Source organism: Rhamphochromis sp. 'chilingali' (assembly GCF_963969265.1).
Source record: "Rhamphochromis sp. 'chilingali' genome assembly, chromosome: 13".
Lineage (NCBI taxonomy): Eukaryota > Metazoa > Chordata > Actinopteri > Cichliformes > Cichlidae > Rhamphochromis > Rhamphochromis sp. 'chilingali'.
In genome coordinates, this window is record NC_137940.1 from 15926388 (window position 1) to 15948970 (window position 22583).

The 22583-nt window shown below is 41.7% G+C and overlaps 1 protein-coding gene across 2 annotated transcripts; it reads left to right on the forward strand.

The window, feature by feature from the left end:
- The first annotated feature begins 12392 nt into the window (after window positions 1–12392).
- LOC308408919 (uncharacterized protein) lies at window positions 12393–20960 on the forward strand. Of its 2 annotated transcripts, XM_080901399.1 has the most exons (4): window positions 13448–15608; window positions 15924–16012; window positions 16128–16300; window positions 16464–20960. In XM_080901399.1, exons 1-4 carry the CDS (start codon window positions 15553–15555, stop codon window positions 16491–16493), a joined length of 348 nt encoding a protein of 115 aa, XP_080757525.1. In that variant the 5' UTR covers window positions 13448–15552; the 3' UTR covers window positions 16494–20960. The 2 variants fall into 2 exon arrangements, 1 of the variants encoding a protein (XP_080757525.1); XR_013973870.1 differs by adding an exon at window positions 12393–12801 and having other exon boundaries at window positions 15159–16300.
- Window positions 20961–22583: the final 1623 nt, after the last annotated feature.

The window sequence follows — 22583 nt, forward strand, 5'->3', positions numbered from 1 at the left end:
ACATTTATGGTATTAGAGATTGACTTCTTGGAATTGAGATGAAGCTCTTGAAACCTGGGATTGTGTTCTTGGAATTGAGATAACCTTCATGGTGTTAGAGATTGACTTCTTGGAATTGAGATGAAGCTCTTGAAACCTGGGATTGCGGTCTTGGAATTGAGATAACATTTATGGTATTAGAGATTGACTTCTTAGAACTCAGATACAGCTTTTGGTATCTGGGATTGTATTCCTGGAACTGAGAATGATTTTGGAATTAGAGATTGCTTTCTTGGAATTGAGATTAATGTCTTTGTCAAGGGTCGGCAACCTTTCTGATGATGAGTGACGTCTAAAATTTCCTTGGAAGTCAATGTGCCATATGACTGTATTAGCACTAAATTTAATAACGCTCCATATGGAGAGTTACACACTATGTAGAACAACTTTATAGAATTATATTTGTTTGCAGATGTTGGCAGCTATCAGCGAATCATTATCCACTATTTTGAAACAAAAAAAAGACACTTTATCCATAACAAGAACTAGTTGAGCTCTCAAGATGGCTGCTAGGGTGCAGACACACAGCTTGGCAGGTCCTGTGCGTTTGCCAAAAAACCCACCTAAAAAAACCATCTAAAAACCCCTGGATCTTGACATCAACTTGTCTTTTTGTTTTTATACATTTTTATCTGCTGTGGAGTTTGACATGTCCAAGAAAGCTGGATAATTATACCACTTTCCCATCCAAATGGAGTCTACATCTTTTGTTCACAAGATTCTTGGATTTTGGTCATGCTAGACCACCCCCAGGTAAACATGAACAATGAAATATACAACAACCTGGACCTAATTCAAACATCAGTGATTTGGACTGGCTACAACGAATTAGCCTAGTTAGCCTAGGCCTTCCTGGGCCTCCATCTCAGCTGCCTGGGCCTCCATTTCAGCTGCCTGGGTTTCCACCTCGGCTGCTTAGACATACACCTCAGCTGCCTGGGCCTCCACCTCAGCTGCCTGGGCCTCCATTTCAGCTGCCTGGGCCTACATTTCAGCTTCCTGGGCCTACATTTCAGCTGCCTGGGCCTCCACTTCAGCTGCCTGGGCCTACATTTCAGCTGCCTAGACATACACCTCAGCTGCATGGGCCTCCACCTCAGCTGCCTGGGCCTCCACCTCAGCTGCCTGGGCCTCCACCTCAGCTGCCTGGGCCTACATTTCAGCTGCCTGGGCCTACATTTCAGCTGCTCGGGCCTCCACCTCAGCTGCCTGGGCCTCCATTTCAGCTGCCTGGGCCTACATTTCAGCTTCCTGGGCCTACATTTCAGCTGCCTGGGCCTACATTTCAGCTTCCTGGGCCTACATTTCAGCTACCTGGGCCTACATTTCAGCTGCCAGTGATTTCACCTCAGCTGCTCGGGCCTCCACCTCGGCTGCCTGGGTTTCCACCTCAGCTGCCTGGGCCTCCACCTCAGCTGCCTGGGCCTCCATTTCAGCTGCCTGGGCCTCCACCTCAGCTGCCTGGGCCTCCATTTCAGCTGCCTGGGCCTACATTTCAGCTGCTCGGGCCTCCACCTCAGCTGCCTGGGCCTCCATTTCAGCTTCCTGGGCCTACATTTCAGCTGCCTGGGCCTACATTTCAGCTGCCTGGGCCTCCACCTCGGCTGCCTAGACATACACCTCAGCTGCATGGGCCTCCACCTCAGCTGCCTGGGCCTACATTTCAGCTGCCTGGGCCTACATTTCAGCTGCCTGGGCCTCCACCTCAGCTGCCTGGGCCTACATTTCAGCTTCCTGGGCCTACATTTCAGCTACCTGGGCCTACATTTCAGCTGCCAGGGATTTCACCTCAGCTGCTCGGGCATCCACCTCGGCTGCCTGGGTTTCCACCTCGGCTGCCTGGGTTTCCACCTCAGCTGCCTGGGTTTCAATCTTGGCTGCCTGGGCCTCCACCTCAGCTGCCTGGGCCTATATTTCAGCTAGCTGGGCCTCCACCTCAGCTGCCTGGGCCTCCACCTCAGCTGCCTGGGCTTACACCTCGGCTGCCTGGGTTTCAATCTTGGCTGCCTGGGCCTCCACCTCAGCTGCCTGGGCCTCCACCTCAGCTGCCTGGGCCTACACCTCAGCTGTCTGGGCCTCCACCTCGGCTTGGAATTGAGATGAAGCTCTTGAAACCTGGGATTGTGTTCTTGGAATTGAGATAAAATATATGGTATTAGAGATTGACTTCTTGGAATTGAGATGAACCTCTTGAAACCTGGGATTGCGGTCTTGGAATTGAGATAACCTTTATGGTATTAGAGATTGACTTCTTAGAACTCAGATACAGTTTTTGGTATCTGGGATTGTATTCCTGGAACTGAGAATGATTTTGGAATTAGAGATTGCTTTCTTGGAATTGAGATTAATGTCTTTGTCAAGGGTCGGCAACCTTTCTGATGATGAGTGACGTCTAAAATTTCCTTGGACGTCAATGTGCCATATGACTGCATTAGCACTAAATTTAATAACGCTCTATATGGAGAGTTACACACTATGTAGAACAACTTTATAGAATTATATTTGTTTGCAGATGTTGGCAGCTATCAGCGAATCATTATCCACTATTTTGAAACAAAAAAAAGACACTTGATCCATAACAAGAACCAGTTGAACTCTCAAGATGGCTGCTAGGGTGCAGACACACAGCTAGGCTGCCTGGGTCTCCACCTCGGCTGCCTGGGCCTCCACCTCGGCTGTCTGGGCCTCCACCTCGGCTGCCTTGGCCCCCAACGCGGCTGCCTGGGCCTCCATCTTGGCTGCCTGGGCCCCCACCTGCTGTACCCAAACTAGAGTCTTCTCATCATTAAATGCTCATAGCATTGTCAACAAAAGGACAATAAATCCTGCTATTAAAATTTACAGAGGAACAAAGATCTGCAAGACATTTAATCAGGCTAAAGTAATCTGGGACACTAAAAATAAACCAAAGGGGCTTCTATGTGGACACATTAACATTTGCAGTATGTTACCAAAGCATGAGCAACTGGAACATATTCTAAGCAATTCCAATATTTCTATTTTGGGTATCTCTGAATCTTGGCTCACAAGTTCTTCTCCTGAGTCTGCGGTTGTCTTTCCAGAGTACACAGTATTCAGAAGGGATAGAATTGGAACAAGAGGAGGAGGAATACTTCTGTATGTAAAAAAAAACACCTGGATTGCTCTTTACTTAGTTCACCAATAGATTTCGAAATAGAACATATTTCTGTTAAAATCATTCTTTCCCCTGAAATGTCATTTACCTTGATCTGTTTATATCGCCCTCCTTCCGCAAAGAATATTTTTTATGAACAACTACAGATATTACTTAAATATCATGCTATAAATAATAAGTCTAATGAAATAATTGTAATGGGAGATTTTAATGTCAACTGGGACTGTGAAAAGGATAGAAAAACACTCAAAGACTTAATGGAGACTTTGAACTTTACTCAACACATTGAACAACCCACAAGAATAACAAGACACTCTAAAACTAAAATAGATCTGGTTTTCAGTAATAAGCCCGAGCGAATTATTAAATCTTATAATTTTATCACTGGTATTTCAGACCACAATTTTATATTATTTTCTAGAAAACGTATAAAATCACAGGTTAAGAATGACTTTCAAAGTTCATCTAATAGGAGATCCTTTTATGAATTCATACCAAGAAGTCAGCGACAAAATGTAGCAGAAGAATTAGCATCAGTTAACTGGGAGCCTTTATTGTGTAGTGATGATCCACAATTCTGCAGCAGTCACTTCACTGACATTGTTAAGGATGTTATATCAACATACTCCATTAGAGATCGACAAAAAATAAAGACAACATCTAATTTGCCCTGGTTAAACAAAGAGTGCAAGAATTTAATGAAAACAAGAGATCAATTACTAAAGCAGTTCCTGAAAACAGGTCTAACTCTGGATAGACAGAGATTTACTTAAATGCGGAACAAAGTAACAAGAAGTTTGAGACAGGCCAAAGAAAATTTTTTTATAAATATAATTGAAAGAGCCAAAGGTAATGGTAAAATTATCTGGCAACACCTAAATAAATTACTAGGCCGTCATTCAAACAAAAGTAAAAATACAATTGAACTTTATGTAAAAAAGCTCTATTGTTAGAGAGCCTCTATCTATAGAGATTGACAGACCACGTGACTTTCGCGCATTGCATGCCGGGAACTCGTGGAAAAACAATCCAAGTACCGCATCAAATGCAAGCATTTGCAGCACCGCAAAACATTCATTCTCCGGTTCCAATACCTTCTTGCTTTTTCTTTGTCCCCCAAAAAAGTTATGTACAAAACGAAGGAGAACAATGCCGGTCCGTACAAAGACAGACTTGATGAAAAGTCAAAGAAAAGATACGAGGAAAAAATCAAAGGAGTGAAAGGGTTAGACCCTTACGAGCACACAGAGTGGACAAAATACGTTAGCGTGCTGCCCAACTTTCACCACGCTCATATTTATAATTATGCGGTTCTTGGAGTGAGTGCATACACTCATGAAGTTTAGTAACTTCAGGTCACTGCAACAAGCCCAGGTACAGTTTACCGACGGATGGGTGCAGGACCATGAAATGCACCGTGTAGATCGAAAGACCATCGTACATATCATAAGTTTACCAGTCTCACAAATCGTATTCATAAATACACATTTGTTAACCATTTATTAATAGGACCTTTGAGCTCAACGGTAATTAATTAGTAGTGGAAATAATTTCTGGTTCGCGTTACAGAAATGTAGCAGTGACAATGATATTGTATGCTGTAATCGTACTGGGCAAATAGTGATACAAAGCAACTGTTTTATCCTGTGAATAAAAGTATATGTTTTTGTCAATGTACCATGGTAATAACAGAAGCGAAACGCAATATCGTGTCAGGACAATTCACTATTTATGCACAATAAACAAAGGAGCATAGCGCGACAATTTCTGTTCAGCGCCAGACTTGCTTGTAACCCATATCACCAGTTATGTTAAGAAAAATGACGCATTAACTACAACAGCAGACTGACCTTTGTGGAAATGTTTGGAGCAGACTAACCTGTGAGCTGGAGTGTTCTGGGACGTTATATTTGGTCTTTGAATGGCTGCAATCCAGGCCATCCGTCGGCTCTTTGTTACTTCGGAAACATGGCTTGAACAATTTCTCTTCAACAACGTAATCCGATAACAACTGATCTCTTTACCCGTCGGCTTCCCGTGGCTGTCATGCGACTGGCTATCGCAGTTAATAATACAACAGCTTCTTGCCATTTTTTGTGTTTCTTTTTATCGCTGTGTAACTGATTTCAATTGAAAGCCTGTGTGCGCTAGTACCTCTTGCCACGAGTTCCCAGAATCCTTTGTGGTTTTACCCCTGAATGACGTCACATTTTCAAATTCTATTGCCAGTAACTTAAACACTTTCTTTATTTCATCTGTTAAGGAGATCAGTCAGAGCTTTGACTCAGTCGTATGCTCTGATAATGTGAATGATGCTGGTCAAAATTTGTTCACCATCACTCATATTTCAGACACTGAAGTTGCTAAACTAATTACAGGTTTAAAACAATCAAAAGCACTTGATGTATATGGTATTAACACAAATTTCTTAAAGGAACATATGGATTTGCTTGTACGTCCAACAACTCATGTTTTGAATATGTCATTCGAACATTCCATTGTTCCAACAGATTGGAAAATTGCTGCAGTTACACCAATTTTCAAAGCAGGTGTGAAGACTGACATGGCTAATTATTGCCCCATAAGCATACTCCCGGTCGTATCTAAAATAGCTGAGAAGTGGGTGGTTAAACTCCTCACTGCTCACCTAGAAAACACCCAACCATCCATTACATCCATTGCAGTTTGGCTTTCGGGCACATCACTCCACAGATACTGCCCTGTGTATGTTAGTGGAGAACTTGAAGAACTTGCTGGACAAGAGTCCCTGTGTTGGAGCTGTATTTTTAGATCTGAAGGCTTTCGACTCTGTAAACCATCAGATATTGTTGTCCAGATTGACTCAGTTTAATATCTCCAGTCAGGCTCTTCAGTGGTTTGCCTCATATCTCTCACACAGGAAACAGTGTGTGGTGTTGGATGGGGTTAAATCTCCATATTTAGACTGTGATACAGGGGTTCCTCAAGGATCTGTTCTTGGGCCCTTATTGTTCTCTCTTTTTATCAATAACTTACCTGAAGTCTGTACAAATATATTTGCTCAAATGTATGCAGCTGATGCAGTTATATATATGCAAGCAAATAGTGTCCAGCAGGTGGCAAAAGATCTTACAGCTGCTTTAGCATTAATGCATAGCTGGCTGGAGGACTCATGCCTAATGTTGAACGCCTCAAAAACTGTCTGTATGTATTTTTCAAAACGCCCCTTAAACTTGAAGCAGTCAAACATATTCCTGGATTGAGTAGAGCTTGAATTAGCTCCAGAATTTAAATGTCTTGGGGTCATTCTAGACCCAACATTATCCTTCAAGAGTCACATAAAGAAAGTGTCCCAGGTACTTAAATTTAATAATCGAAATTTTAATCATATACGTAATAATTTAAATATGAAATTTGCAAAAACTTATTTTTACTCAATGATCATCTCTCATATGGACTATTGTTTGACGTCCTGTTCACTTGCTTGTCCAACAACACTTAAAACTATTGAAAACATTTATAAAAGAAGTAACTACTTGACAAAAAACCGACTTCCCACCACCACTGTCATGTGTTAAAAAAACATAAATTACTGAACTTCAATAACTTAGTGAAACAGTTCATTGGGCATAAAGAAAGCTCAGACAGGACCACTCGAGCTACAATCCGAGGAGACTTGTTTATACCCCACAGACGGACAGCATTGGGCAGAACGTCCTCTCTGTCCAGGGAGGCCATCTGTGGAACAGTCTTCCTCAACCCATTAGAGAATGCTCTACACTCAATTTGTTTAAGGGAAAGGTTAAAAACTGGTTATGGACAAATCAAGTGTGTGATCATGTACGAGTTGTATAGTTTTAATGTTTTAGTTTTTATTATGAATGAATGATGAATTTTTATGAATTATTATGTCTATTTTTTATGTTTAAGGACAACAGATGGAAATTAGCCTTTGGCTATAATCTGGCATGTAATTCATGTATTTTTTTTTTTTTTTACATTTATGTTCATTAACATGCACTGTCCTAAATAAATAAATAAAAATAACAGCAAATGAACTGTACAACCGAAAATGTAAACGCTATTTATGGTCTCCTCAGAACAATGATAAGAAAAATAAGCTGGGCCAATATGGCATGTTTGTTAAATGGTAAAAATGATAAATGGCCTGTATTTGTATAGCGCTTTACTAGTCCCTCGGCAACCTTCTGATTACAAGGCAAACTCCCAACTCTTGAGCCACGATCACCCAACAATACAGAGATACACATGTCAATGTGATCTCTGGTCTCCCACTCAGAGACACAGGTCTCCGATTGTCCAGCATTCAGATGGCTGCCTGAGGACACTATTTGTGTGAGAGAAAATCTGCTCACACAGATATGTAGAGCCAAATACTGTCAATAAGGCCTTGGATTAACTGGCTGGACACAGAGGACATCGAAATGCAGCTGATTGAACTGAAAAGCTTGACTATGTGGGGTCAAAGGTTGCAGATCTCCGAATGCAGTCTCTGCAATGTTCTGAAGACAATTAAACTTGTCAGGTAGTGATGTCCAGCAGGTGAAAATGCAAGCACAGCTATGGATTCCAGCTGCGTTCGGAAATCTGCAACCTTTGACCCCACATAGTCAAGCTTTTCAGTTCAATCAGCTGAATTTCGATGTCCTCTGTGTCCAGCCAGTTAATCCAAGACAAATCCAGCAGCTCATTAAAGTTTTCTAGTTTGATCAGAAAAGATAACATTGGTCTATACATGCTGGACTGGGACAAATAATCAGTCCGGGCATTTTGACTAGAGACCGGCCCACCAGGTATTAGGAAGAGGAAAAGCCATAAAGTCTTTGAATGAAAACAAACGCTTTTGTGACAGTGATGTACACTGTCTTGTTGGTATATGTATGATTTGTATACATTTTACGTCAGATAAAAACTTTGGTTGTAAGATTCAGATAATCATTTATTAAAAGCTAGCTGACAGCTGGTAACTGTGCAGGGGCGGGTCTAGCAAAGCTTTGCCAGGGGGTCAGGTAGGGCATTAACAGGGAAAGGAGGGCACAAAGAAATTCAGATTCAGATTCAGAAGACTCTTTATCCCCAAGGGGCAATTTAGAGACTGACTTTGCCAACCGTACATACAATACACAAACATCACATTGGGGAGACAGGTCAGGCTAGGTAGTTGGCCGGTCAGCCGCATGAGCAGCGACCTGGAACTGAACAATGGAAAATACACAACATCAGGAAAAACAAGGAGAAAAACAAACTCCCCCAAGACTGAGCTCCAACAGGGAGATCAGTTTGACAACAGAAAAAAACAACTCTGCGCATAGCACATGAAAAAACTCTTAATACACCACAGAAACACATGACAATCGGCACGGATGGGTAAAAGGTGAGAGACAGCCAGTTTAGACAGCGCATCTAGGCCTGCAGCATATGCGCTGGTCCCCTTTGATCTACCATTTGCATCGGGAGGGAATAAGCGTCGAAGGCATTTGGAAGGAGAGGGGGGATGAGTGTATATCTGCATGTGTATATGTGTGTTATCATGGTTCCGAAAAGGTGTCTTCAATGTCTTACAGTCAGACTCACCCAAGCCCAGGCTTCTCGTTGAGAAGAGGGTGTCAATTACATTCAGGGGCCAGTTAATCAAATCCATAATTCGTCTTTTATGTTTTAGAGAACAGATTGTGAGAGAGTGTTTCAGGGAAAAAGTAATAGACAAGACTAGAAAAGGACACAAGACGCTAAGCAGGAAAGATAAGGGAAGGGAGAGGTGAAAAGTGTGACTGCCTTCACCAAGAGCCATTCTTGTCCTCATAGAAAAGGATCCTGGTGTTATTTGTCTCAGAACCAGTTCATAACTTCCCTTCAACTCATTCATGTCACCTAAAAGGTAAACCTGTTTCTCCATCACCTGTTCAGCTCTGTTGATTCAGTAAGGACATCTCCTGGTTTCATGTTTCCCTCAACACCAGATAACCACACGATATCATGACCAGCAGCTTTTACAGCTGGGGCTCCAGCAACAACAACAGCTGATCAAGCTTAAATGTGCTGCTCTTGTTTAGCGTGAAATCCGCTGGTTTCCTCTTTCTGGCGCATAGTGAGCGATAAACAAGCAAGAGAGAAAAGCCGATCAGCTGATCAGTTTCATGATTGAAGTGGCAACAGGAGAGGGAGGAGAAGAGAATGAGAGAAGAAGATGCAGCTGACAGTGTAAAGATGCAGAATAACTCCAGCTTTGTGTCTTTTTTTCATTCTAGCTGAAGTACGGGAAAAACGGTGTTCTTTTTCAGCTCAATACGAAACAAGTAATATTTTCTCTGAATACGAGACGATTCACCGAAACTCCGTCATGCTAGCTAGTACGCAGTACAAGTTATTGTAACTGACTGTAAAAAGTCAGTACAACGAAAATAAACTCCACCTAAACTTGATTTATATCTGACCCAGATGGACTGCAGGTCATAACTTCTTACCTGAAGTTCAGTTCACCTGACACTGTGGTGTTTACACGGTGGCCGCCTCGGGTCTCTCTGGAAGCTCTGCCATAGACATGACCAAACAACTGAGTTATTTTTACACATCAGCCAGCATCTGGCCAATCCACCACCTTTCATTGTTTATACGGTTACAAAAAACAAACAAACAAAGCCTCCACATCGGCCCATAAAAATGAAAAATCACCACCGGCCCATCGGGCAAGTGCCCGGTATGCCCGGTGGCCAGTCCAGCTATGGTCGTGCCATCAGTAAACCCTTCACGTGCCAGCGGTGACACGTGTGCCCAGGGATGCCCTGATCTATGTTATTACAGATTGCTTTCTTGGAACTCACATACAGTTCTTGGTATTTGGGATTGTGTGCTTGGAATTAAGATAATGTTTGTAATATTAGAAATTGCTTTCTTGGAACTGAGATACAGTTATAATAATACTACTACTACCCCATGTTACTAAGATACTAACTCTACAATTCATCCATCGGGGTCTGAATGTGTATGAATGATAGACAGAGCACTTAACAGCTTAGAAGAACTGCCTGTGTGAATTTTGTTTTCAATATTTACATGATGACAGCAACTTTTAAGGGAGCAGGAACAGTTCCCAGTGGTAAGCGAAGAGTAGACGATAGCAGATATGAGAGGAAGCAAAGAGGGTAGACAGGCCTTGACCAAAACTCTAGGGATGGGATCTAGCTGACAAGTAAAAGTTTTTAACTTACAGATGAGATTTGAAATATCAGCAACAAAGGGAAGTTGGAAAGCAGAAGAACAGTGTGATGGGAGTGGAATTGCAAAGGAAGAGCTACATGGAACATCAGAAACCAGGTCTTGGTGTATTTTGTGAAATTTCTCAATGAAATATAACATTGGAGAAAAACAGAAGGAAGATGAGTAAAGGTGAGCAGGTAAAAAATCTGGTAACGTGAAAGACTAGTTGAACAGGGAAAATAGTATCTTGGTTGAATCTTCATTTCAACAGATAATGGTGGAGTAATAAGCAGATTTTGTTTGATTAATACACTCCTTATAATACAAAACAGAATTATTACACATTTCCTTATGAATAGTAAGTTTTCTTATAGAGACATTCAAGCCTTTGACTTTTTGCTTTCAGAAGCCTTAGTTCAGCTATAAACCCGGGTGCTGACTGAGAGAATGATACAGATTCAGTTTTGAGTGGGGCAACAGAGTTTAGAATACTGTTGAGACTAGAGTTATAATAGGAATCCAAGTGCTCTTGGCTGAGCAGGTTATGAAAATGCAAATGACTAGAGAAAGCAAAAGAAACGTTCTCAGGATTGATTTTCTTAATATTCCGAAAAATAATTGTACGAGGGCTCTTGGTTATAGAAAAGGTAATTTTGCAATTGAAAGAAAGAAGCAAGTCATCAGAAATTAGCAGTTTATTAGCTTTGCAGTTGGAAGGAGTAAGTCCAGAGCAACAAACAAGGTCCAAGGTAGGTCAAACAGCATCCCACATTCTTGATTTTTAGTTCACACACACTTGTTGTAATGACTAACTACTCCTGACATGTTGGAGATGTTAGCTCTTTATACAGTAAAGTTAGAGTGGGATAAAAATAATATCAGGCTGATCCTGCCGCAATTTGTTCCCCCGGTTCAAATCACAAACAGCATCCCACAGTTGTTTATGTTTTTGAACCCATTTTGCACAGAGAGGCATTTTTTGAAAAATGTATTGATAGCAATGTTGAATATTATTACACAGGAAAAAAAAACAAAGACATGTAAAATAATTACACCTTGACGCCCCTGCCTTTCTAAATGGAGGGACAGTAACTGCGTGTGTATATGTAAGCATGTAAAACCTGAAGATAGTCAGATTAACAGTAACAGTATTTTGTCTCTATCTGCCATTCTGCAAATATACTAAATATTCAGGTTAAGAAACAGTCTGGATAATTCTTAGTATTGTTCATGGTTAAATGTACAGTACTCAATACAACTTACATCCTTTGAAAGAAATAATTGAAGCATTAATTTTTGTTGTCTGCAAAACTGTAGAACCGAAAAAATGTAACAATAGAACTTCAGATCCCCAGTGTGTGAGGACAGAGAAGGATTGCTTTTATTTCAATTTCGAGAAATAAACTTTATATTTCAGTTTGTGATGATTCTGTTCTCATTATGATTACAGGAGCTGTCATCAGATTCAGACCTCAGCACCAACCAGTGACAGCAGACAGATCATCCAACATGTTCACAAGTTAACTGCAAAATTAATTAATGAAAACAGTACAAAGGTTCAAGGACCACTTGTGCTGTCAGTGAAAGCTGCAACTGTTGTGTTGTGTTGTGATAAAACACTGCAACTGACTGGCAATACACAACACAACACAAAAGCCAAGCCATCATGAGTAGTTTTTAAGTGTTTAGTTATCCATCAGTAAAACATGAAAAAAAAGGCACTGAACTGAACTGCAAGTGTGGATGTCCAGGTCGGTCAAAAAGGATATAGGGTACATCAGTGAAGTAACAGTTTTTTGTTGATCTTAAGGAAAACTCGCTACTCCAGAGAAGTGGTTGTTCTGTTTCTCAGCCAAGATGACAGCAGTTCACACACAGAAAATATATTAATATATTATCATGCTGTTTACAACTACATGAATGTGATTTATTACTATTACTGAAGATCTGCGGCTCCGAACCGTAGTAAAGGGACCTCTGGCTAATACGTCGTAGCCAAAAACTAGCTTCCCAGATAGCAAGGAGACATTGAACAGATGTTGATTTTCCATCTGAACCATCAGAATCGTCAGGATTGAAATGTCAACACAAAACCAATGTTGAAACAACATTGAAATACTGATGAAACCTGACACTGACATTGAAATAACATTGATTCACTGTTGTTCTGTCATCGTTGATTGTTGATCTATTTATAGTTGACAAGGTGACAACAATCACGTTGAAAAACCATCGATTTATGGTTGAGCGGGAAATTAAAGCTGCTACCACTTGGACTATTCCGCAGCACCCCTATCACATTGGTACATCCCTCCAGGTAACCATTGTCTTGTACAGTAGAGCGGGACATTAGATTTACTCTCAGCGGAATTGACCGGAGAAGGCATCAGTTCATGCACTGCACTGGCCTGCACCACGATTAGTATAAGGTAAGAATGAATGACTTTTGTTCTATTCGTTATTTCCACGGTTGCATTTGAATAACAGTAAAAAAAAAAAAAAAACTTGTTAATGTAAAGTTTCGGATAAAATGTGGGAGCCCGAAATTGTGTCTACTTTCATCTTACAATCCGGCAACTAATAAATTCCACTGCAAACAAAGTCTATCAACAAAGAAAACATTTTCGTTTCATACTTTTCCGTTATATACCCTTACAAAGCTAGCTTTAACGCTTCGAGGGTTCCTTTGTTCTTGCCGTCGCCTCGGCGCTTGACCCAGACTTTCGCTCTGTAGTTGCTTTTTAGCATAGTACTACAAAAAATTGTAAATCTGTGATATATGATTGATAAACGTAAAGGTAACTGTATAAATGTGTTCAATGACTTTGTTACTTTTAATGATTGGAGAGCACCCGCTTCGATTCGCACTCAATTCAAACTTTACGCTGCACGCTCACCTAACTTTACGCTGCACGCTCACCTAACTTGCGTTTGCACCTTTTGTCCACACGTAAACTGCGTTTAGCATTTACGTGTGGACGAGGAAGACGGAGAAAATGCAGCGTCAAAGGTGTGCGCCTATTTTTACGCCACACTGTGCGCCAAGTTTTTGTCTCGGTGCCATGAATTCCTTTTTTTTTTTTTTTTTTTTTTTTTTTGTGTCCCGTTTGGATCTTTAGCCATCAGAATTGTTGTCTTAAGGCCAAGAAAGATGCCAAGCGGATTTATTTTACCAAGTGGATCATCATGGCCTTGCCATATTGGTCCATTTGATTGACCTTTATTATAATTATGAATTTATTTTATTTTCAGTTGCTACAAACGGGACAGACATGACTGGGGGATAGGACAGGGAGAGAGAATGAAAGAAAGAGAGGGAGAGAAAGAAAACCAAAGGGGAGAAGAGACAGTGAAAAGGGGGAGAAGAAAGAAAGAAAAACAAACAAAAAAAACAAGACACCTGGGTCACCTGTATGGAGAAAAAAAACAGAAGAGAAAGCAAACAACAAAGAGCAACATAATAAAAAAAACGGCACCATCACAATAAACTAGCTAGCAGTAGATATCAGTAGATACTAAATAATAAACGATATTGTGCAGCACGCAAGATAGACAGCGTACAATGTGCTTTGAGGCAGCAGCCAAGAAAGCTGTAGTCCGCGTCTGTGAATACCCGTGTGTACACCTGTGTGCATACCTGTGTGGATCAACATGCTTGCATTCCAAAGGTTTCTCCATGTAACGATCTGCTAGGGAGTGTGGGGAGCCACAGCCCCGTCCTCCAGGGTATGAAGCAGGTATGGAGGAGATCAAAACTCCAGACATCCAGAGGTCCCCAGAACACAAGAGACCAAGGAAGACCAACAGAGGGGCAGCCGCGCCACTGTCCCAGTAAGAGCTGAGGAGAGTCCCAGATGAGGGCTCACTCAGCAGCCGCGGAGCAGAAGCCAGGGGGAGTTGCAGTGACGCGCCCGTGAGCTCCGCCGGCAGCCAGCTGTGCCTGAGTGACCGAGCCCAAGTCCGAGAGGCCGGGGGCACCCCACCTCCGAAGTGGCCCGAGCGAGCCCCAGGCTCCAGGCCCCGATAAGCGGCCGTCAAGGAGTGAGCCGGTGTGTACCCGGACGCCCACCCCCAGACACAAAGAACCACCAACGCACCGACACCTGAGGGAGTCCGCCACTGGCAGGGGAAGTGGTGGGTGGAGATAGGCCTCCAAACCTTGGAGGGCCTGAGATGTCCCCAGAAAGGTGGCGTCTGATACCCAACCTGACATATAGACACAGACATACAGGCACACACAGACACAAACATCCATCCCCACCCTCATGCTCTCATATGCACTTACTCCACACTCAACCAACGTGGAGACAGACATAAAGAGACGCTGTACACACGATCACACTCCCGAAGCATACTCTACGAACCGGGTCTAGGTACCCTTGCCCCTGGAGGGGGGAACTGCACCCAGACCCAGGTGGTGTTACCCTTTTCCCTGCGGTGGGGAGAGGCAGACCGCCCCAACTCCACAGCAGCAGGGAGGCCCCACACTCCAGACCGCAGTTGGACGGCCAACTCCTCCTAGCCCCCCCGCTCCAGCAGGCCGCAGAGAACGAGGGTGAGAGAAGACTCCAAACCATGGTGCCATGAATTCCTACAATGGCAGACTTAGACAAAATACTGTTAATTTTATTATCTTCAGTGTTTAAATGCTTACATATACGGGTTTGCTTGTAATTGTTGCCTATATACATTTTAAGCTATTATTTATTATTTAGTTCAATCAATAGATCAAGTTTTGTAGTGACTATGAAATATATTGTAATTATCTGTTTCCTGTTTATCCTAGACAGGGCAAAAAAGGACTCCAAATTTTAAAAAAAAGATAAAAATGAAAGACTGGTGCATTGTGCAGTTCAGCACTGGTGGTACAGAAATAGTCCCTAGATCATGGATAAATGGGGAGAAATTGTCATGGCCTCCATATCCTCCGTGAGACACATTCAGGATCCACGACGCAGTAAAGAGGAGAGTTCATCCTGGTGCAACATGGCTCACCTATGCACCAGTCTGACTTCTAATAGGCCATGGTGGGTATCATCTGGATTGGTATTGTATAAATGTAACAATAACAAGTTTTTCGTGTCCTAATTTATGTCTGGCCATACATTGTGTTTGTACTTCCAGACACATTTCACGAAGCAGAACGCAGTCTTCAGAAATATCTAAGTGAACACTGTGATATGTCTGACCTTCAGTCCGAAGCTGAAACTCAGACCAGTCATGAAAGAAAGCACAAGTAAAACTTTTTTTATTTCACAAACATATCTTTGATTGCTAAGAATTTATGATCTTGTCTTTTATACATATCTGTGGTGCTTGCATACTGCAATATCACCACATAATATAGTCCAAAAAGTGGAAGCTTGTAAACTTTTTATAAATGCAAAGCCGTATACACTTGTGCACTTCAAAAATTCCTTGTATACTGTACCTTCTTGCACATCTCCGTTTCCTGTGTGTGTTGTTATAAATCAAACTGTAACTTTAGGAAAAAATATTCCAAAAGCACATTTGTAATTACTTATGACCCTTTTCAACTTTTTTTCTTTAGACCAAATCCCCTGTACACATATAGTGACTCAGAGGATGAGCAGCCCACAAAAAAATGGTTTCCCCAGGCCCCTCGAGTGAAAATACCAGGTAATAAAATACTGTCTAGTGTCTTTGTACATATCTGTGTGTGAGACACAAGGAAACTTTTGACAAGTTGTCTGTATTCTTAAATACTTTAAAAAAAATTATCTTTTTCTGTCAGACCTGACGAGAGCTGTTAACGAACTCTGTGAGGAGGTCAGAGCCATCCGCAATACCGGCTGCAATGAATCGGTAGATGCTGGGGTACTGCCTCTGGATTTGCCCTTGCACAACATTGAGGAGCTAAACAATGCAGAGCCAGCTCTTCAATCACAAGAGGCAAATAAGGCAATGGTAAGTATATAAAGGTTATGTACACTTTGTAACTATAAAGTGTAATAGCTGTCAGATGTGATTTAAATACATAACAACGGCCTGTTGATTAAACACACAAGCACTTGCATACACATTTAAGACATGAGACACGCTAATTCCATCTCTTAAAATGTGTCTATAGGTGAGACGCTTTGCCTTGATTGGAGCCTGACGCAGCAGTTAGGGGCAAACTCTATGTCCGAGTTTGTCTTTGCACAAGCAGTGCAGAAATGGCTCCGATACGCCCCAGATCGTTTGGCTGGTGCAGGACGCACATCATGCAAAAAATTACAAACTTCTGTGAATCATATAAACGTAAATAGGAAACTGTCTTTTAATAAAGTATTTAGCAAACGAAACATGCCTATTGACCTTTTTTTGTTTATTTTTTTTCTCTGTTACATCACATGCAATGCTTTCTTATTTTAGGATATTAATATTGACATGATACATTGTGAGACATTTGGGTTTTTTTTATAAAGGGTGTCCAATTTAAGGAATAAGTACAATTATGTGTTTAGGTGGTTGAAGTATTGATGGAAACATGCAGTAGTTTAGTATTGGTTAAAATACCTATAAAGAAAGGTAGATTTCCAGTCATGATTTAACTGTTGTTTTAATAAAAAGCAACTGTGCGAAAGAGGTGGAAAATCAACACCATAGCTTTACTTTGTTGTCTGGGTCAACTTTGCTAGCAAGAGACAGAGAGAGGCATTGAAAGGCTGCTCCAACAGAACTTATTGTTTCGGAGGAAAATACAAACACGGTGTACAGTCGAGTCTTAATGGCTTACTTACAACTGGGCTCGTCAGGCTCTCTTCTTGGCTGCAGTGGTTATTATTATATTTACATGCTTCCAGCTCCCGTTTCTGCTCAATGACAGCTTGTACTTTTCCACTCTCCTTTTTCTCCCTCCTCGCGCTCACAGACACATAACGGGTATGGCAGTCCATTCTCCCTGCAGCAAGGACTACACTGCCCATGAGGCTACATTCTTTAGAGCTAAGTCTGTAACACTCTCCCTTTTAGCTTAGCACAACAACAACAAAAAGGCGCTCTCTCACCCTGGAAACACACAGTCGCAAAGAGAGAGTGCGTCACCATGTAACCATGGCAACCGTAACGCTGCCGCCTGGAACAACAGAGCATAGCTGTCAAACAAAACCCAAACAATACTGACCCGCAACAATACAGTTACTCATATTTTGTATTTTAAATATGTAACGGCGGTACATGTACTCTGTTACTCCCCAACACTGTCTGTATGAATGACAAAGGGTTCAAACAACTTGACAAGGTTCTCCATCTTGGTCCAATCACTTGTGAGAAGTGTATCCATCCCCAGCTTCTCAAGTAGTTGGTTTAGTTCAGCTCTGGTTTGGTACTGTTCCAACAAGTGGTACAATCCCAGATCAGACTTTTGTCACACCTTTTAAACACTTCTTCATTTGTCACTGATGATTTTCTAACAACATGTACCAGATTTCTTGCTTTCGTTATGACTGAATCAGCAGTTGGGTGTTTCATGGCATCTTTCATTGTGAGATGGAGAGTGTGTGCTAGGCGCGGCATTCTGTGGAACTTGCTGCTTTCCCCATATTCTTGCAGCTCAATGTCTAAAAAACCCCCAAAAAACAGACAATTATAAAACGTGTAAACATTATAGACATAGAAGCAATAATCTAAAAATCTTGTTATATTTCCACTTGAGGTATGTATTTGATTTGATAAAAACAATTTCTCAATCTACGGACATTAGCTCTGTGCTGCAGGTCTCTTCTGCAAGCAGACCTGTTTTAATTAATTTTATTTCTTAATAGTGTGAGTCACATAGCTATGAGTGAAACGTAATCAATATTTAATACTGGACAAAAGATTAGTCAAGATTAGTCGGTTACGTTGAAACCAAGCACACCATTGTTTTTCTTGTGACCAAATTGTGCTCTGCCTAGATTGATTACAAGAAGGCCTATGACTCAATCAACAGCTGGATACTGGAATGCCTAGAATTGTACAAGATCAACAGGACCCTAAGAGCCTTCATCAGGAACTCAATGGGGATGTGGCGTACAACACTAGAGGCCAACTTCAAGCTCACAGCACAAGTCACCATTAAGTGCGGGATCTACCAATGAGATCCTCTATCCCCTCTGCTGTTCTGCATAGGCCTGAACCCCCTCAGTGAGATCATTAACAAGACTGGCTACGGATGCTGACTACGGAACAGAACAGTTGTCAGCCACCTCCTGTACATGGATGACATCAAGCTGTATGCCAAGAGTGGTGGAGGTCAGACAAAAACTGGTTCACCCGAAAGACAAAACGCCAAAACACAGACTTAACAATGTGGTGTATGCTGTACAGTGCAGCGAGGAATGCCCAGACCTCTACATCGGAGAGACCAAACAGCCACTTCACAAGTGCATGGCACAACACAGAAGAGCCACCTCCACAGGACAAGACTCAGCAGTCCATCTGCATCTTAAGGATAAAGGACACTCTTTCGAGGATGCCAATGTTCACATTTTGGACAGAGAGGACAGATGGTTTGAAAGAGGAGTGAAAGAAGCCATCTATGTCCACTGTGAGCGACCATCTTTGAACAGAGGCGGGGGTTTACGACACCAACTCTCTGCCATCTATAATCCAGTTTTGAGATCCCTTCCCAGACGCCTTAACGCCCACTCACATCCTGGGTCATCTGATCTCAGGAATTCGCATGATAAGGTGGGGCCAGGTTTCACTATGAACTCACCCGAAACTCTGGCTGATTGGGACCCACACCCAGTTTCACACCTTGGCTCAGGCGATTAGAGGATCATCAGGGGGTCCTTTTGTCCCTCTGTGGGGGGTCACTCCCACTGGGTTTATATCTGGGACTCTCCACCATTTGACCTTAGAACTGAAGAAGCTTCTCGGATGAGAGGTGAAACGTCTTCAAGCAACTTAAAGAAGTCCAGACGCTTTTCTTTGCAAGCTCCTTTGTCAAAATGGGAGATATCCTCAAGGGTGGTGGAGAATGACCAAGCTAAGATCCTTTGGGACTTCCAGATACAGACGGACAAAATGGTGGTGGCTAACCAACCAGACATAGTGGTGGTAGACAAACGAAGCAGATGGCCGTAGTGATACACGTAGCAGTTCCAAATGACAGCAACATCAGGAAGAAGGAACATGAGAAGCTGGAGAAATACCAAGGGCTCAGAGAAGAGCTCGAGAAGATGTGGAGGGTGAAGGTGACAGTGGTCCCAGTGGTAATCGGAACACTAGGTGCGGTGACTCCCAAGCTAGGCGAGTGGCTCCAGCAGATCCCAGGAACAACAGCGGACATCTCTGTCCAGAAGAGCGCAGTCCTGGGAACAGCTAAGATACTGTGCATGACCCTCAAGCTCCCAGGTCTGTGGAACACTCACCAAGTGTTCCACATTCCTCACACTCAATGTCTGACTCCTCCGACTCAGACTATATCCACAGTTTTGTCTTGGCCCTTTCCAGCAGCTCTTTGCTCATCCTGAGAACCGTTGGTATCAATCAGTTTACATGCGATTCTGAAGAAGCCGTACAGCCTTGACGATGTTGGCCCCATTATTGATTACAACGAGCAGCACCTTCTCTTTCCCTACAGCCCACTCTTCTAATGTCTGATCAGTGCAGCGGGCGATGGCTTCCCTGGTATGTGGGTGCTCCATTCGTTGCACGTTAAGCAAAGCATCATGGACCTGGCCCAGGTGGGTGGTAAAAACAAGTGGAAACACCCATGAAAGATCCTGTTAATCCCCTTTTGCTCCAGCCATCTACACACAGAGTTAGCTTCCTCGCTTCTTTTATTAGTTCTTTCAGTTTCTGCTTTGCTATATCCATCTCGGCCCCAATCAGACTATTAGCTCACACAGTTGTGTAGATATCCCAATCTCAATAAACATATTCACCAACGCTTCCTCTCGCTTGTGATGTTGCTGCGAATAGAATAGAATAGAATAGAATAGAATAGAATAGAATAGAATTCAACTTTATTGTCATTGCACATGCACAGGTACAGGGCAACGAAATGCAGTTTGCATCCATCCAGAAGTGCTTTAGTGATATAGATATATTACAATATATATTAGCAATAATATAGATATGTGAGTATATTACAGAAATGGGTCTATTATGGTATGTTATAATGTACACGGTATGAAGTATGTTGTGAATATTCTATAACTATAAGTATGTACAGGCTGAATGGACCAACCTTGGGCTTGGGCGTGCACACTTACCTTCTCAAGATAAGCTAGTTTAGCCTTCTTTTGTGAACTTTTCAAGTGCACTTTAAGGTTTGTGGGATTTTTTGCCCTTTAGAAATGTCCCACAAATTTTTATCTCTTTCCACTAAAAGACACTTGCTTTTATCCAAAACACAGTCATATTCAGAGAAATCCCAAATTCGACTCTAGCGCTTTCTCTTGACTTTTGCTGACAAGATGCTACGCGTGGACGGAGCGGCAACACAGACGACTCGACCGAGGTACTTGCCACCTGCTGGCATAATGAGACAAAGCAAGAAAAAAAATGGAAACTACAGTTCATTTTCCCCCTAGACCAGGCGTAGGAAACGTTAGTCCTCGAGAGCCGGTGTTCTGCAGGTTTTAGATCTCACCCTGGGTTGCCACACCTGAATCAAATGATTAGTTCATTACCAGGCCTCTGGAGAACTTCAAAACATATTGAGGAGCTAATTTAGCCATTTAAATCAGCTGTGTTAGGTCAAGGACACATCTAAAACCTGTAGGACACTGGCTCTCGAGGCCTGGAGTTCCCTACCCCTGCCCTAGACTAATGTATGACACACACACACGTGAACAAAAACTGAACACATTTTCTCTATAAATTCAGTTAATTTTAGTTAGTTTTGTGAACGGTCATTTCAGTTTTAGTTAGTTGTCCAGTCTTGTTTTTATTTCTATTTCTGTTAACATTTTTTTATTTTATTTCTAGTTTTCATTATTTCGTTAGTTTTCATTAAGGATAATAACCTTGCTTCTTGTTGACATTATGCTAAACGCTAGAGATGTTCTTGGAACCTTGATAATGTAATTGAACATTTATTTTGTTATGTATTGATCACTTTAGTATTAGTAAACTTCAGTTAGTCACTTAGTCTTACTCATTTATATGTCTGTAGAATAAATGTGTCTTTATGCTCTATCACACACAGATACACAACACAGTTGAGGCATTGTAAGTTCATGTGAGATGTAAAACAGATATCGGGGCTCCTCCTTATCAGGGAGCAAGTAGGTAGTAAGTATGTTGCTGAATACTTTTGTCTGTGTGTTTGTATAAAAGACATCAAGGCCGTGTTTCTCTGGTTTCTCCTTATTGCAATATGTTATTAAATGTACATCAAAAGATGCTCATCAGGTGTTTGCAATTAATTTTAAAATTTTTCACAATGACACAGCTATTGGTATTTGAGATTTAGATCTTGGAACTGAGATATAACTCTTGGTATTAAAGAGTTTATTAGTGGATTTTAGATGCAAATGTTGGATTTTGGGATTGTGTACTTGAAAAAAAGAAAAAAGTTTTGTTATGATCGAGTGTGTTATTGGAATTTGGGTTTAGATTTTGGCTTCGTTAAAGCATTTTCATTGCTCCACTCAAAACCAGTTGTCTAAAATCTAAAACCCAGCTTTGGTATAATAATGCTACCAGAGAACTCAGATGTGTAGAAAAGCTGAGCGAAAATGGAAAAAAAGACAGACTTCAGGTATGGTTTGATGTACTTAGAGAATCTTTGATAAATTATCAGAAAGCTTTAAGAGCAGCAAAAAGTATTTCTATAAGATTGTGTCTAATAACTGTCACAAACCTCATATCAGCATGATTAAGTCTGTTATTAATCCACCTACTGCAGCTCCCCATGCAGCATCGAAAGCAACGTGAAAACTTACTGAAATTCTTCATTAATAGGATTGCGGATATCAGGTCATCTGTTCATACGGCAGCTTCAATTGCATTTGATCATTTTAAGCCCTTTTCCTTTTCATTACTGAGTGAAGTCAGCAATTTGAAACCCACAAGATGTACGCTGGATATTGTTCCATCCTGTTTAAAGAAAGTCGTTGGATGATGTTTTTGACACTGTGGGTATGTGTTTGCTTTGTATTGTCAATAGCAGTATTCAGTCTGTGTGTGTCCCTGCTGACTTCAAACATTCTGTGGTGGAACCTATTCTTAAAAAAACATAACCTGGATCCAGCAGTTTTATCCAACTACA